Source organism: Pseudorasbora parva, chromosome 23, assembly GCF_024679245.1.
Source record: "Pseudorasbora parva isolate DD20220531a chromosome 23, ASM2467924v1, whole genome shotgun sequence".
In the NCBI taxonomy this organism is placed as follows: domain Eukaryota; kingdom Metazoa; phylum Chordata; class Actinopteri; order Cypriniformes; family Gobionidae; genus Pseudorasbora; species Pseudorasbora parva.
Genome location: NC_090194.1, coordinates 1,193,098 through 1,207,346, shown reverse-complemented (window position 1 = coordinate 1,207,346; position 14,249 = coordinate 1,193,098). Strand labels below are relative to the sequence as shown.

Genomic DNA, 14,249 nt, shown 5'->3' with positions numbered 1-14,249 from the left:
CCAGTTACATTAAGTGAGCTATCCGCATTTTTCACTCGGACACAAGCGTTACAACGCCACGGATGACGACGTTCCCTGCCCTCTACATGATCTCATTTCATTACAGCAGCGCCACTATCACCATGGCGACTTCACTCCAATAATCGCAACTAATCATAATGCCTTGAAATAGCAAAAGTACGAAATATTAATAATAAAATATATATGAAATAACTAAAAAATCTTGTTGGGGCGGGGGCTCATTGGCGCCCCCCAGCTGTTGGCGCCCTAGGCGACCGCCTAGTTTGCCTATGCCTAGAAACGGCACTGCATTAAACTATACAATTATGCAATCTTTGTTAATGTGCTTTTATTCCGTTGGCAAGGCTTCAAAATTTAAATGTTGACTATTTTACAATTTTTTCAGGTGTGATGTATGAAGCAAATACTCACTTTATTCCTGTTTTCTGTTTATGCATATTATAAAGCCAATTTGATCAATTATGCCGCTCTAACTGTGTGTGCGTCTGTGTGTGTCTGTGTGTGTCTGTGTGTGTGTGTGTGTGTGTGTGTGTGTGTGTGAGCCTGTTTATGTGGTTTATGAGGACACAAATTTGTATAACTACATGGGTATTACACTGGTATTACACTATAAATGTGGTTAATGAGGACATATCAAATGTCCTCATAATTCAAATGGCCTTAAAAACATACTAAATGTTTTTTTGAGAAAGTAAAAATGCAGAATGTTTCCTGTGATGGGTAGGTTTAGGGGCAGTGTAAGGGGATAGAAAATACGGTTTGTACAGTATAAAAACCATTACGCCTATGGAGAGTCCCTGTAAACCACATAGACCAACGTGTGTGTGTGTGTGTGTGTGTGTGTGTGTGTGTGTGTGTGTGTGTGTGTGTGTGTGTGTGTGTTGGTATGGCTGTTAGTGTGGTGTGTATGTATGTAATAAAAAATTGTGTGTGTGCTTGTAATATTTGAAAGAGAAAAACTCAACTGTAAATCACAAAACCAGCCTCTGTGTGTGTGTGTGTGTGTGTGTGTGTGTGTGTGTGTGTGTGTGTGTATGTGTGTGTGTGTGTGTGTGTGTGTGTGTGTGTGTGTGTGTGTCTGTGTGTGTGTGTGTGTGTGCGTGTGTGTGTGTGTGTGTGTGTGTGTGTGCCAGAGTGAAAATCCTCTCGAGTTGGATCATGTCCTGTACTAAACTCTAGAGGGCAGCCTCGCACTTCAGTTCTCTCGCGATTCTTGATAGAAATGTTTGTAAATGAGAACTTTTTTTTCTCCTTGAGTTGTGTTTATGTCAAGAGAAAACTCCTGTTTAGTTTTCACAGTTAAATCTAAAACACCAGATCTCTGTGTAGTGTTTCTGAGTCTCTTTCGATATTTCACAGTTCCACTACCCTTTATAGGCCACTTTACCAGAAGAGCTTTTGAAACATGACGCTGCTGCTAATGCATAAATTGTCGAGCGAGATCAAATCAATAGAAGAGCGTCTCAACACTGGCCTTGAGATGCAGAGCCGGTGGACGGCCGTCTATAAAGCATCAGCCAAACTGAGAGAAAACAAGCTTAATATTGACATTTCACTTCATGAAGAGTCACTTGAGTGTCCCAGAATGCCTTTCTTTCCGGATATTTGGCGTCACTTTCCTGGCTGGCATCGGAGGAATGTGATATCTGGAGATCACTGGCGAACACATAAACACAAACCCTGCCTTGATGTGGTGATCATGATTGTGTGTGTGTGTGTGTGTGTGTGTGTGTGTGCAGTCTGGAGTTCTGGGTTATCTCCAGTAATTAGGCTGCACCAATTAGGTGTGCTATTTCGGGGTAGGCCAGTGGTATTTGCAGTGTTCTTTGTATTTTTATCTGTTACATCAAGACGACACATTTTTGAAGGACGAGTTTTCATGCTCGCATGGCCTTTAATGTGTGTGTTCTCTTTTGCACACACTGCAAAAGACATTTAAAAATTCTAAAAACAAGAAAAAGCAAAAGTAATTGTCTTGTTTTGGGAAAAAATAACTAAAATTTATTTTAAAATAAAATTTAAAATAAGATAAATAATCTGCCAATGGGGTGAGAATAATAATCTTGTTTTCTGTTTGAATTAAGATTATTTTTCTCACCCCATTGGCAGATTATTTATCTTATTTTAAGCAAAAACTCTCTTCATTTTGAGTTATTTTTTCCCAAAACAAGACAATAATTTGTGCTTGTCTAGTAAATGTTTCTTAATATACGAATTTTTAGATATTTTGACTAGAAACAAGACAAAAATACTAAGTACACTCTAAAAAATGCTGGGTTGTTTTAACACAATGTTGGGTCAAATATGGACTAACCCAGCTATTGGTTTGTTTTAATCCTTCGGTTGGGTTAAATATTTGCTTAAGATAACCCAATTGCTAGGTTAAAACAACCCAATTGCTGGGTTAGTCCATATTTGACCCAACATTGGGGTTTTTTTACCGAGAATTTTTTAGAGTGTAAGAAAAGCATTTTTTGCAGTGTATGTGTGTTTTTAGTGTTACTTTAATTGTAAACATGACCATGTGGGTGTGTTCAGGTCACATGCCACTGTGCATTGATTGTTTTGTGTCAGTTAGCTTTGAACAATGCTGATTTTTGGAGCCGGATCTCACGAAAATGGGTATAAATAGTACAAGTTTGCAATCTCGTGGAATGTATACGCCAAAATGAGTTTTGGCGTGCGTATAGTACGCGGTTCAATAGGTTGAACACCAAAGTTGTAACCTTCCCAAAAACAGAGTAAACAGAGTTTGAGTAAAATTAATTACAAAATAAATCAAATCAGATCTGAATTTGAATGAATGAACGTCATTGAAAAAGAAAAACTGTTTAGAAAAAACAAAAACAATTGCTTTGTGTTCTTTCTATTTGCTTGGGCATTTCTATGTGGTTGTATTAACTCTGGGAAATTATCAGCAGGCTTCTCATACAGCCAGTCAACATGTGTTTGACTTTATTTTTCCCGAAGAAGAAACTGCTTTATTTTTTGCCGGCGTAAAGACCGATTAGCCTTCAGTTCTGCAGCTCTGAGACGGCCCCTGGGAAGAGACGCTGACCCTTTTTGGATTTACATCAAAATGTTGTTTATTGAAGAAAAGGGCTGTTTTGTGTTCTCTCGTAGGAGTGGTCAGTCTCTCTGTTTCTTTCCCCCTCCTTTTCATCAGCACTTTCAGCCAGAGAATAAGGTAGTTGTTCCATGTTGGCCTTCAACAAGTTTACTCCATAAAACCAGCAACGCCTGCAGGTCAGTAAACTGTGGCTATTTGTTAGCTTAATGTCATTAAAAGGTGGTCCAAATAAACACCCTCACCCAAGGACTCCACATGTGTCTATTCCATCTGACGTAATAAAAACAACCTTTAAATGATGTGTTTGATTAGTGAGCACATGGCACTTGGGAATCAAACTCGGGGGACATGATGTCTTGGCGACTGTTTCGAAAACACCTTGGCTGCAATACACACTTAAAGGGCTCATGAACTGAGAAATCGAATTTTCCTTAAGCTTTAGAGATACAAGAGGTCATCATAATGTAAGAACTGTTGGTCCAAAAACAGCTTTTATTGAACCCAAGCCCAGAGATCGACTGGTTGTGAATGAGCCTATAATAGATGGTGAAAGACCGCCTCTGCAGGAGAAGATCGACGCCCACTTCATCATTACAGATTTGGCCCCGCCCACTTCATCATCACAGCTTTGCCCCCGCCCACTTCATCATCACAGCTTTGGCCCCGCCCACTTCATCAGCACAGCTTTGGCCCCGCCCACTTCACTATCACAGCTTTGGCCCCGCCCACTGGAGTGTTAGTGAGATGATGAGGAGAGATGAACTGACTAAAAATAACATTCCCTTCCAAAGGATCCTAATGCTGGGAATGAGCTTATTTAATAATCAAAGGCTGAAATCAGGGAAGCAAAAATATCTTTTATTTCTAAATTATGACAATTTTTGATGTAAAAAAAAAAATCATACTATTATCATAAGTGCACCATTATAAAACAGTGCAGTTCATGACCCCTTTAATACAAAACAGAAGCAGGTCATCTTGATAGTTTGCCACACTCTTCTCTTCCCCCCTTTACTTTCAAAATCTCCACCCTCTCTCTCTCACAAAAGAGGCGTGTCCGTCTTGAGTAATCCAACACCTGCTCCATTCAGGCGTGCTACTGTAACTGGCTAAACAGCCTGGACCTGTGAGAGCAGACAGAGCGCATTAGCACTCATCCCTCTCTGATTTAACGCACACTTTAACGCTCATGTGCTCAGAACAGAGGAAAGAGGGACAAAAGAGAGGACTGAGATCCGTCTCCATGCTGATCCGGAGCAGGTGAAAGCAGTCTGTGTGGGATATGTCCGTGGAGGATTGTGCCGATTTACTGAAGCCTTGTTTAACCCAGAGCCAGGATGGGATTGTTTTGGTCCAGATGGCTAGCCTCTCCATGCACATGTTCGCTCCGGCAGACTTTAAAGGGAAGTTCAGGAAGATCCAGCCCCGAAAAAGACCCACCATCATCAAAGAAGGTACAGCTTTACCCGCTGTCTTTAATAGAAAAGTAGACAAAGTGCACAACTTCATTACTTGAGTAAAAGTAACAGTACCACTGGTCAAATATTGCTCCGAAATTTGTAAAAACTGATTTTTACTGGAGTAAAAGTACAGAAGTATTTGTTTTCAAAAGTACTTAAGTATCAAAAGTAAATTTCCTTCTTTATGTCGCCGCATTATTCTAATATTGTTGTATTAAATGCACTTTATGCCATCATGGTTTAAGCCAGTCAGTGACGCTCCATCTGACACACTAGCAGACGACTAACTTAAACTCATTTAAATACTTGTAGAAAAGTTACAAAGCTGCTGTCACTTTAAGGCCGAATGCACGGATCCAATACACTGATACACATCTGATATTCTCACACTGTTCACCTTCACTGAAGACAGAATCAACTTTGTTTATGTGAATCCTCCACTAAATGAGCATTTGGACATCCGTCTTCTTCCGTCATTTTGCTCTAAACTATAAATCAGTGTTTAATAAATGCTGTGAAATCATTGAACTTCACGAGACTCTACAAGAGTGATTCCTGAAAGGCTTTCTGCAAAAACCCAAACACCTTTTAAAGAAGAAAAAAATCATCACTGACTTTCAAAGCTGCGACAGAAACGACTTTCCACTTCGAGGACCTTGATAGAAATGTAGTGGAGTAAAAAGGACGATATTTGTCTTTCAGATGGAGTGAAGTTATACGTTTACAGACAAAAATAATACTCCAGTAAAGTACAGATACTCAAAAAAGTGTTCTTAAGTACAGTACTTAAATAAATGTGCTTAGTTACTGTCCAGCTCTGCTTTAATGTCTCGATGTGTTATGACACGCAAGTCCATCCCTGTGCGATTTTATTAGATATATATATCCCTTCATAGTGTGCGATTGAATTAGATTCGTCTTTTATGTCCAGCCAAGGCGTAGACTTCCATCTTTACCTCACACAACTTGTGTTTCTGGTATTTTTTCTAGGCAGTTGAAAGCCTGCAATTTGTCTCATTGTGTGAAACTGTGACACAACACTATGATCTCATGAAGACTTTCTGGTAGCCTTCAGCTAGAGATCATTGAGCGGCCGGGAATCTCACTGAAACTTGTACACTGCAAAAAAAAAGCTTTTCTTACTTAGTATTTTTGTCTTGTTTCTAGTCCAAACATCTAAAAATTCTTAAATTAAGAAACATTTACTAGACAAGTAAAAATGATTGTCTTGTTTTGGGGAAAATAACTCAAAATGAAGAGAGTTTTTGCTTAAAATAAGATAAATAATCTGCCAATGGGGTGAGAAAAATAATCTTAATTCAAACAGAAAACAAGATTATTTTTCTCACCCCATTGGCAGATTATTGATCTTATTTTAAGCAAAAACTCTCTTCATTTTGAGTTATTTTTCCCCAAAACAAGACAATAATTTTTACTTGTCTAGTGAATGTTTCTTAATGTACGAATTTTTAGATGTTTGGATTAGAAACAAGACAAAAATACTGAGTAAGAAAAGCATTATTTGCAGTGTGTCTGGTTATGGTGGTGTCGTAGTTAGAGGCATTACCTCACCTCATCCTTTGGGATTTTGATTTCTAGTTAGAGACAAAGAAAAAGATTTTCCCAAGGGTTGACAGGACTTTAGACACTCAGTTACAGATCTTAAGGGACTTTATTTAGTTAACCGTGCCTACGTGAGCAATTGTGGGAAGGGTGGATGTGAATGAAGAGAGATAGCATCAGCATCAGGAAAGAGATCATTTTGGGTTTTAATTAGACCTTAGTTAAACCGGCATCTCAAATCATCCAGAGCCACAGCTGGGATGGTCCTAATGCAAAGACAACATATGGAGGAAAAAACTAAGAGGAAGTCTGAGTGTAAAAATGTTAAAGGGACTTTGGGGAAATCCACGTTTTTATTTAGTGTTTAATATTTGGCTAAATCTTTTTCTTTTTAAAATGCACTTTCAAACATTAGAAGTGACATTTTTTCTCTCTGAGGCTGCATTTATTAAAAAAAAAAAAAAATACAAACAATATTAAAACAGTTAATTTTAAAGTAAAACATACACTGCTGTTTAAAACGTTTTTGATCGGGAAGTTTTTTAATGTTTTTAGTCTCTTCTGCTCACCAAGACTGCGTTTATTTTATTAAAAATACAACAAAAAACAGTAATATTGTGAAATATTATTAAAATATAAAATAACTGTTTTCTATGTGAATATATCTTAGAATATAATTTATTTTTGATTAATTTTTAAAGTGTCTCATGACCCTTCAGAAATCATTCTCATATGAGGATCTGATGATCAACACACATTTATGATTATTATCAGTGTTTTTCAGGATTATCTGATGAATATGAAGCTCAGAAGAACAGAATTTATCTGAAATAGAAGCTTTTGCAACATTACACTAGCGTTCAAAAGTTTTGGGTCAGTAAGAATTATTATTTATTTATTTTTTGGGAGAGATCTTAAATAAATGAATACATTTATTCAGTAAGGATGCTTTAAATTGCTCAAAAGTGACAGTAAAGATATTTATAATGTACAAAAGCTTCTATTTCAGATAAATCCTGTTCTTCTGAGCTTCATATTCATCAAATAATCCTGAAAAACACTGATAATAATCCTAAATGTGTGTTGATCATCAGATCCTCATATGAGAATGATTTCTGAAGGATCATGAGACGCTGAAGACTGGAGGAATGAGGAGGAAAATTCACAGAAATAAAATACACTTTAAAATATATTTATTCGTTATTTTAAATTTTAATAATATTTTACAATATAACATTTTTTTGTTGTTGTATTTTTAATGAAATAAATGCCGCCTTGGTGTCATGACAATGTTTTTACAGTTACAGTGTAAATATTTTCCATTTTATTACCTTTTGATGATTCTTCACTTTTTCAGGATTCTTTTAATAAAAAAGTTCAAAATAACAGTATTTTTTTAAAAACATAAAACAAATTTAAACAAGAAAAAAGTTTAGAAAGACATAGCAATAATAAACAATTAAGTTTTTTTTATCTGATGTGGAACAAATGGTTATTTTTTCAAACGATAATCTATTGAATATTTTTTCAATTATTCTAATATATTTTTTCCCTCCCATTTAATCTGGGATTGATTTTCCCCCTAAATGGTTAATTAATCCTTAATTTACCAATAAATAATAACCGTAACTAATCTATCTATGAGCTTTTACCTAATGATCGTATTTATCACAAAAGATCATGTTCATGCGGTGTAGGCCGAGGAAAGCTGGCCTATTGCTGCAGTCACTGTCACCTTTTTGGGATTTGTGAATCCTGAAATGTTCCAGTCAGGAGATTAAAGAAGCTTTAAGTCACAACTGCATTCTAACCAACCAAACATGATGTCCATAAAACCGTGAAGTTTTACCATAATTGGCAACCTGCACAGGATGGATTTTTCCCGCATTAACTCCATGAAACAGTTTCAAGTAATTTAACATAAAAGCAAGCACGCACGGTTTTGGCTTCCTTAATAATTCCTAAAAAGCTGACTACCATAGTAGGAAAAAAAATACTATGGTAGTCAATGGTTGCTTGGATCTGCCTGGTTACAAACATTTTTCCAGATATCTTCCTTTGTGTTCAGCAGAACAATTGTATACGGGTTTGGAAGATCCTGAGGGTTAGTAAATGCTGACTGAATTTACAGTTTTGGATGGACTGTCCCTTTAAGTGTTCGTATACAAATCAGTTACCTGCAATATTATAGTAGCATCAACTGACTCCCAGTTTATAGGATTAGTTCAGAGATTTGTTTTCCTTAATGTATTGTACCTGATAAATATCCAAAATAATCAATATTGAATCAAATCTGTGAATCAAAATCGAATTGAATTGTAAATTTGTGTCAATACCCAGCCCTAGTCTGGTGCTGTGTTCTCGTGTCCTTTCCTCTCTGAAGCTGAAAAGGAGTATATTAGGGGTTTCTGCTGAGTGTGCGCATGCGTCTCCCATGATTGGTTTTTCAGAGCTGTGCTGTGTGTTGGATGAAGACCGCGAACCCTCACAGAAGCCTCAGTAACTATGTTTACATCCACCTATTTTTATGTACATCAATTCTAAAAATGCGCTCGTTTGAGTTGGATAAATGTTCTATCCGATACGAAAGCATGCGCTTAAACTGCGATGGAAATGCATTACCGAATAAATTATTTGATGCGTATAGAAAAAAACATGTGACTTTGCGGGATGCAACAGCATAACTTTACTAACCAGCGAAAAAATCTTATCGCAAACCATTTGAAAAGCTGTTTTGGTCATTCAGAAGTGTGTTGTCAAAGATTCTCTGTATATTTCCCTCCTACACCCTTAAAAATAAAGGTGCCAGGAAGAACCATTTTTGGTTCCCTAAAGAACTGTTTTGTGAAAGGTTTTTTAAAGAACCATTTTTTTCTAATCATTGTATATAATCTAAAGAACCTTTTTGCACTACAAAGAACCTTTTGTGCAATGGAAAGGTTCTTTGGATATTAAAGATTCTTCATGGAACCAGACAGCCTGCCAAAGAACCGTTTAAGAGCCTTTATTTTTAAGAGCGTAGAAAAGTCTTACACTAGCCTGACAAGCCGGACCCACATCAAGATGTTTGGTCTGGAAACTCTCCATTGACGGCTCAATCTGAGGGGCGGGATAAACGGCTGTCTGTCAAACTCCCTCTGCTCGTGATAGGATAGCGCTACAACCAACCAGAGCAACGAAGGTGAAGCAGAGCTCGCTGACGGATTAAACATTCACCGTATCTGGTCGGCTAAACTGCGTACACATCTTCCCTTCTTAAGAATGACTTCAGTGCCGCTCTTTGTTCTTTTCTCAGAGAAAAGCTGAACTCAAGTCTTCCAGAGTCGCAGTCAAAGCTGATTCGAAAGACCGCCGCCGTTCGCCAGTTTCTGTGTTTACTAGAAGCACGCAAACGCAACTCGGCCGTCGACATTATGGCCCCGCCCACCGACTCTATACACAATGTGATTGGCCTGGCAAGAGTTAGGGGAATACAGCTCAGAAGGGTATTGAGAGTTGCTAGTCGACACTTGCGGGCAGATTAGTACTGCTGCCGCTAGGGTGCGTCTAGATTTCTAGGTTAGTCTTACACGACTGCGTTCCCGAACAGCAGCATCTGCCTCCAAAAGCAAGACAACACGTTTATTGTGTTTCATCTGCACGCTCTGAGACGCAATTAATATATTATACGTAAATTATTATATATGGTGGCTTCTTAGCCCTATTCGGACGGTAAATGTTTCTCATGTGGACGTCCGCAAAAATACCTTTGCAGCCACCTCAGTGATAAACTCGTGCATTCGGATGGCGATTTATTCAGGAGGAGCGAGTTCTGGGATCCTGGGAACGCCGCTCACGTGCTCAGTCTGCGGTTAAAATGGCATATGCTTAATAAGAATACAATCATATTTAATTGAATAATAGGAAATTATTAATAATTTAAATCTCCTGTTTTAAAAAAGGAAGATGTCATTTTAAAAATGTGGAAATGAGCGGAAATAAGTTAATACAATGCTGCAAATTTAACCCCTTATTTACTGCCATAATAACGCCTCATTTCAAATGTGTTTTTGTTTCTCTTTTGGGCGGTGATGAAAGATTATTCTTGTCAGTACTTTCCAGCATTTCAGTAATAAAAGTGTAGGATAGATCTTTAAAATACATCAATTTTACAGCGAAGCGCAACGATACGGTGTCTGCAGGGGTCAAAAAGGATATAAACAGTTCATTTTGAAGTGATCTCTTCTTGAAAACTCAGAGATGTGGATTCAGACGGCAATTAAATGAACACACGACCTTGTGTTGGTCTAAAAACAGGAGGTAATTCGGCCGGGGATTTTTACGCGGGTGGTGGGAGAAAAACACAGACATTTTGGATTCAGACGGCAATAAAATCACAGACTAGCCGCTGTAAATGATGAAAACACCTCACGACCCCACGAGAAGCAATTACGTCCGAATAGGGCTTAGGACTCACTGGATGGAAACGGTGCTTTTTTCGATATTGCAATTTTGCGCATAAGTTAAATTCGCAACTTTGGATGGCAGTAACACAGCTACTGGTGGTTGGCTGAAGAGGAGAAGCCAGCTGGACAAAAGTTCAATGTCTAAAGCATTCTGAATCCTGGACTGCGATCATTTTACTCACCCTCGTGTTGATCCAAACCCAAAGAAAGGAGTCTCTCTCGGTCATTTAATTTTAGCATCTTGACCCGTCATTGACTTCTATTGGAAACAGCCCAGTCGGATCATGGGTTTGTGTGCTCGCCAGTACTGACACAGAACCAGTATCATGTTAACAGGATCCCAGTGCCAGAGTCTCAACAGCTGGCCTGGGCTCCAAATGCCTGGGTTTCTTGTAAAGATTATCCTAGCGTGGCTGCTGTGAAGCTCTCGTAGCACAGAATACAGTTAGCTAGGAACATGAGTAACGCTGCAAAATAACACCTGACTAAGCATTCAATTGCTCTTCATTAAAAGCACAATTTATTTTAAGCAAGTCAAGTCACCTTTAGGTGAGAATTCACCTTTTTGAGATCAAAATAGGTCACCTATGAGATTTTTTTTGTTGTTTTGTGAAGAGTGACATTACAAGGTAATTAAAAAAAAAATGTGTCAAAGAAAAACGGGCAAGGCTGAGGCATGCAGCAAAACAAAGGAAGCCGGCCCTTGAAATTCTCTGGTGGCTAAACATCAGAAGGAATAGGGTTTAACTTGGTGTACAAAGTGTCCCATAATGATGCATTAGCCAGTGGGATCTTCAGCTTTCTTGTTTTGAGTGTTAATAAAGAAGCTAAGATGATTTCCAACATACATTTTATTCTTGTTTTTGTTTTGTTTATGTATTCAGCTTCCACATCTATTGAATCTTTTTTTTGTGTGTGTGTGTGTGTGTGTGTGTGTGTGTGTGTGTGTGTGTGTGTGTGTGTGTGTTTTATAAAGGATTGTTTTGCCCTACATAAGACACACAAAAACTTGTTTACCTCTTACCTGTTAGAATAAGTGCAAAGATACTTAAAAGTGTCTAGAAATGAGCATGAAAAGTAAATATATATATATGAAGACTTCAGATGGAAAAGCCTCTAAATCCGTCTGAGGTTTTTCTGTAAAATAAGCATTTTTGTCAGGATGCCATGTGGTTTCTACCGAAGTACTGGTACTTCTGAATGGGCCGAGGCTGGGATTTATGGGTTTTGAAGTGAAAGTATTTTATGAACTTATACTATATGCAGAGAGCTTTCACTCAGTGTCGTTATCTTATTTTTGACTGAAATGGCTTTTAGAGGCTTTTGCATCTGAACTCTTTATATATAACCGGAGATACGGGTTCGGAGCCCTCCCCTTAGACAGCACGCCAAACACACATACGTTTAATTCTGTGTGTTTATTTGTAAGTGTGAGCTCATGAAGTGATTTTTTGAAGCAGCTCCGCAGATGAAGCCGTGAGAGTGTGTGGTGTGTGTGACTCCAGCTGCTCCACAGTAGCAGCAAAACCCTCCGTACACACACACTCCTCAATTCAAACCACCACAAACAGCACACTTCAAACTTTTTTAGTGCAAACAATTAATTTTACTCTTTATAGATTCTCGCAGTGTTAGAGCTTTATCATAAACAGGGCGTTTTATGCAGTTTTTATCTGCTGTGTCATCTGTTTTAGTGTGACTATGTGAGCCTTAAAGTTATAAATAAGCAGGTGTGTTCCAAAACTACGACAAAATCCGCATTTAGGAGATATAAACATTCAAAACTTACAGTCTCTCGCTTACGTTAAAACGAATTACAGATTTTGATGACATCATCACAGACTTTTGTCCAATCAAATGCTCTCTAGAATCTGAAGCCCCGCCCCCTACACTGCTGAAGCTGCGGCTGATCGGTCAGTTGTTCACACATTTACTAATTCCTACATAAGGCACAGAGCACACTATATATGCGATAGGAAACGATTGAGTGTAAATATGCTTTCAGTTGAGGCGAATGAAGTCTGGTTTCACGTTAATTTTATGCACCGCAGCACACACACACACACACACACACACACACACACACACACACGGCTCTGGTCTAAAGTTAGACTACAGACACGAGAACGGATCATATGCGCGAGTCGGCGAAGACAATACACATCAGACCCTTTTAAAGTCTGCACAGAGTGATGTATTTCAAAGAGATATGGAGGAGATTATGAAGATAAACAGTTAGACAAAGGCTCTAGTCAAACTGTGTATCAACGAAACACTATTGGCTGTTTCAAAAAAGGGGAGGAGCTTCTAACAGCAGGAGCCATTTTAGGGGAAATAACGTCAATGCATTGAATAATTCGGCGCAGTTCAAGGCACTTCAGTGTTTAATCTGCATGAGTTGTGTAATTTCACAATATTATGCATATTATTGTATAATTTGGTAACACTTCTCGCAGAATACAGATCAGACTTTCACATTTCTCATGTGACAGAATGTGAATGATCTTCCTCCAGTCCTTTTGCTGAAAGCTATGATACACTGCAGTAATTACATGCTCTGTCAGTCGAGTTGTCACATACAGCACAGAGCCAAATTGTTTATTTGGTGTAAACTTACTGTATGTTTGCTTGGGTTAGCATTACTTTTACGGTTGTTCATATTTGAGGTTAGGGTTAAATCAGCTTGATGTAGGCAGGGCAAAAGACAACAGAACAAAAGAAAAACAACAAGAATTTCTGGAAAGATAAAGAGCGTGGAGGAGAACATGTTTGGTAACTCGCCAACCGCCAAAAATTACACGCAACTGCTTTCACATGGAAAATATTTAGTGCCACGAGTCAACATCTAAGATATTAGCTTCACATTCCTTTACTGATGTGTATCTGCCATTAACGCAACACACTGCTGTGATCCGTTCTCAGAGTGTGTTGTGTAAATAAGATGCTTTTGTGTGTAATCCTACATTGCTATTCAAAAGTGTGTGTGTGTGTGCAAGTGTAAGGATTTGAGCGAGTTTGGCCAGATTGTGACGGCTAGACGACTGGGTCAGAGCATCTCCAAAACTGCAGCTCTTGTGGGCTGTTCCCGGTCTGCAGTGGTCAGTATCTATCAAAAGTGCTCCAAGGAAGGACCAGTGGAGAACCGGCCACAGGGTCATGGGCGGCCAAGGCTCATTGATGACCGTGGGGAGCGAAGGCTGGCCCGTGGGGTCCGATCAAACAGACGAGCTACTGGAGCTCAAACTGCTCCAGAAGTTAATGCTGCTTCTGATAGAAAGCTGGCAGAATACACAGAGCAGCTCAGTTTGAGGCGTATGGGGCGGCATAGCTGCTGACCAGTCAGGGTGACCTCTGACCCCGCCGAAAGCACCAACAGTGGCACGTGAGCATCAGAACTGGACCACGGAGCAATGGAAGAAGGTGGCCTGGTCTGAGGAATCACGTGTTCGTTTACATCACATGGATGGCCGGGTGTGTGTGTGTGTGTGGCTTACCTGGGGAACACATGGCCCCAGGATGCACTATGGGAAGAAGGCGAGCCGGCGGAGGCAGTGTGATGCTTTGGCCAATGTTCTGCTGGGAAACCTTGGGTCCTCCATCCATGTGGATGTTACTTTGACACGCTCCACCTACCTAAGCATTGCTGAGACCATGTTCAGCCTTTGATGGAAACGGTATTCTGGTGGCTGT

The 14,249-nt window shown here is 39.0% G+C and overlaps 1 protein-coding gene across 4 annotated transcripts in view; it reads left to right on the top strand.

Annotated features, from left to right (window-relative positions):
• fryb (furry homolog b (Drosophila)) overlaps positions 1-14,249 on the top strand; it is a 137,659-nt gene that overhangs the window by 7,965 nt on the left and 115,445 nt on the right. For 2 of the 4 annotated variants that reach the window (XM_067433916.1, XM_067433918.1), the window contains exon 1: positions 4,249-4,545. The exons of 1 other annotated variant lie outside the window; for it this stretch is intronic. In XM_067433916.1, coding sequence (XP_067290017.1) covers positions 4,374-4,545 — 172 coding nt within the window. In that variant the 5' untranslated portion in view covers positions 4,249-4,373. Of the gene's footprint in view, positions 1-4,247; positions 4,546-14,249 lie in introns of those variants that run through there. One more of the 4 variants, XM_067433917.1, reaches the window with a different exon arrangement.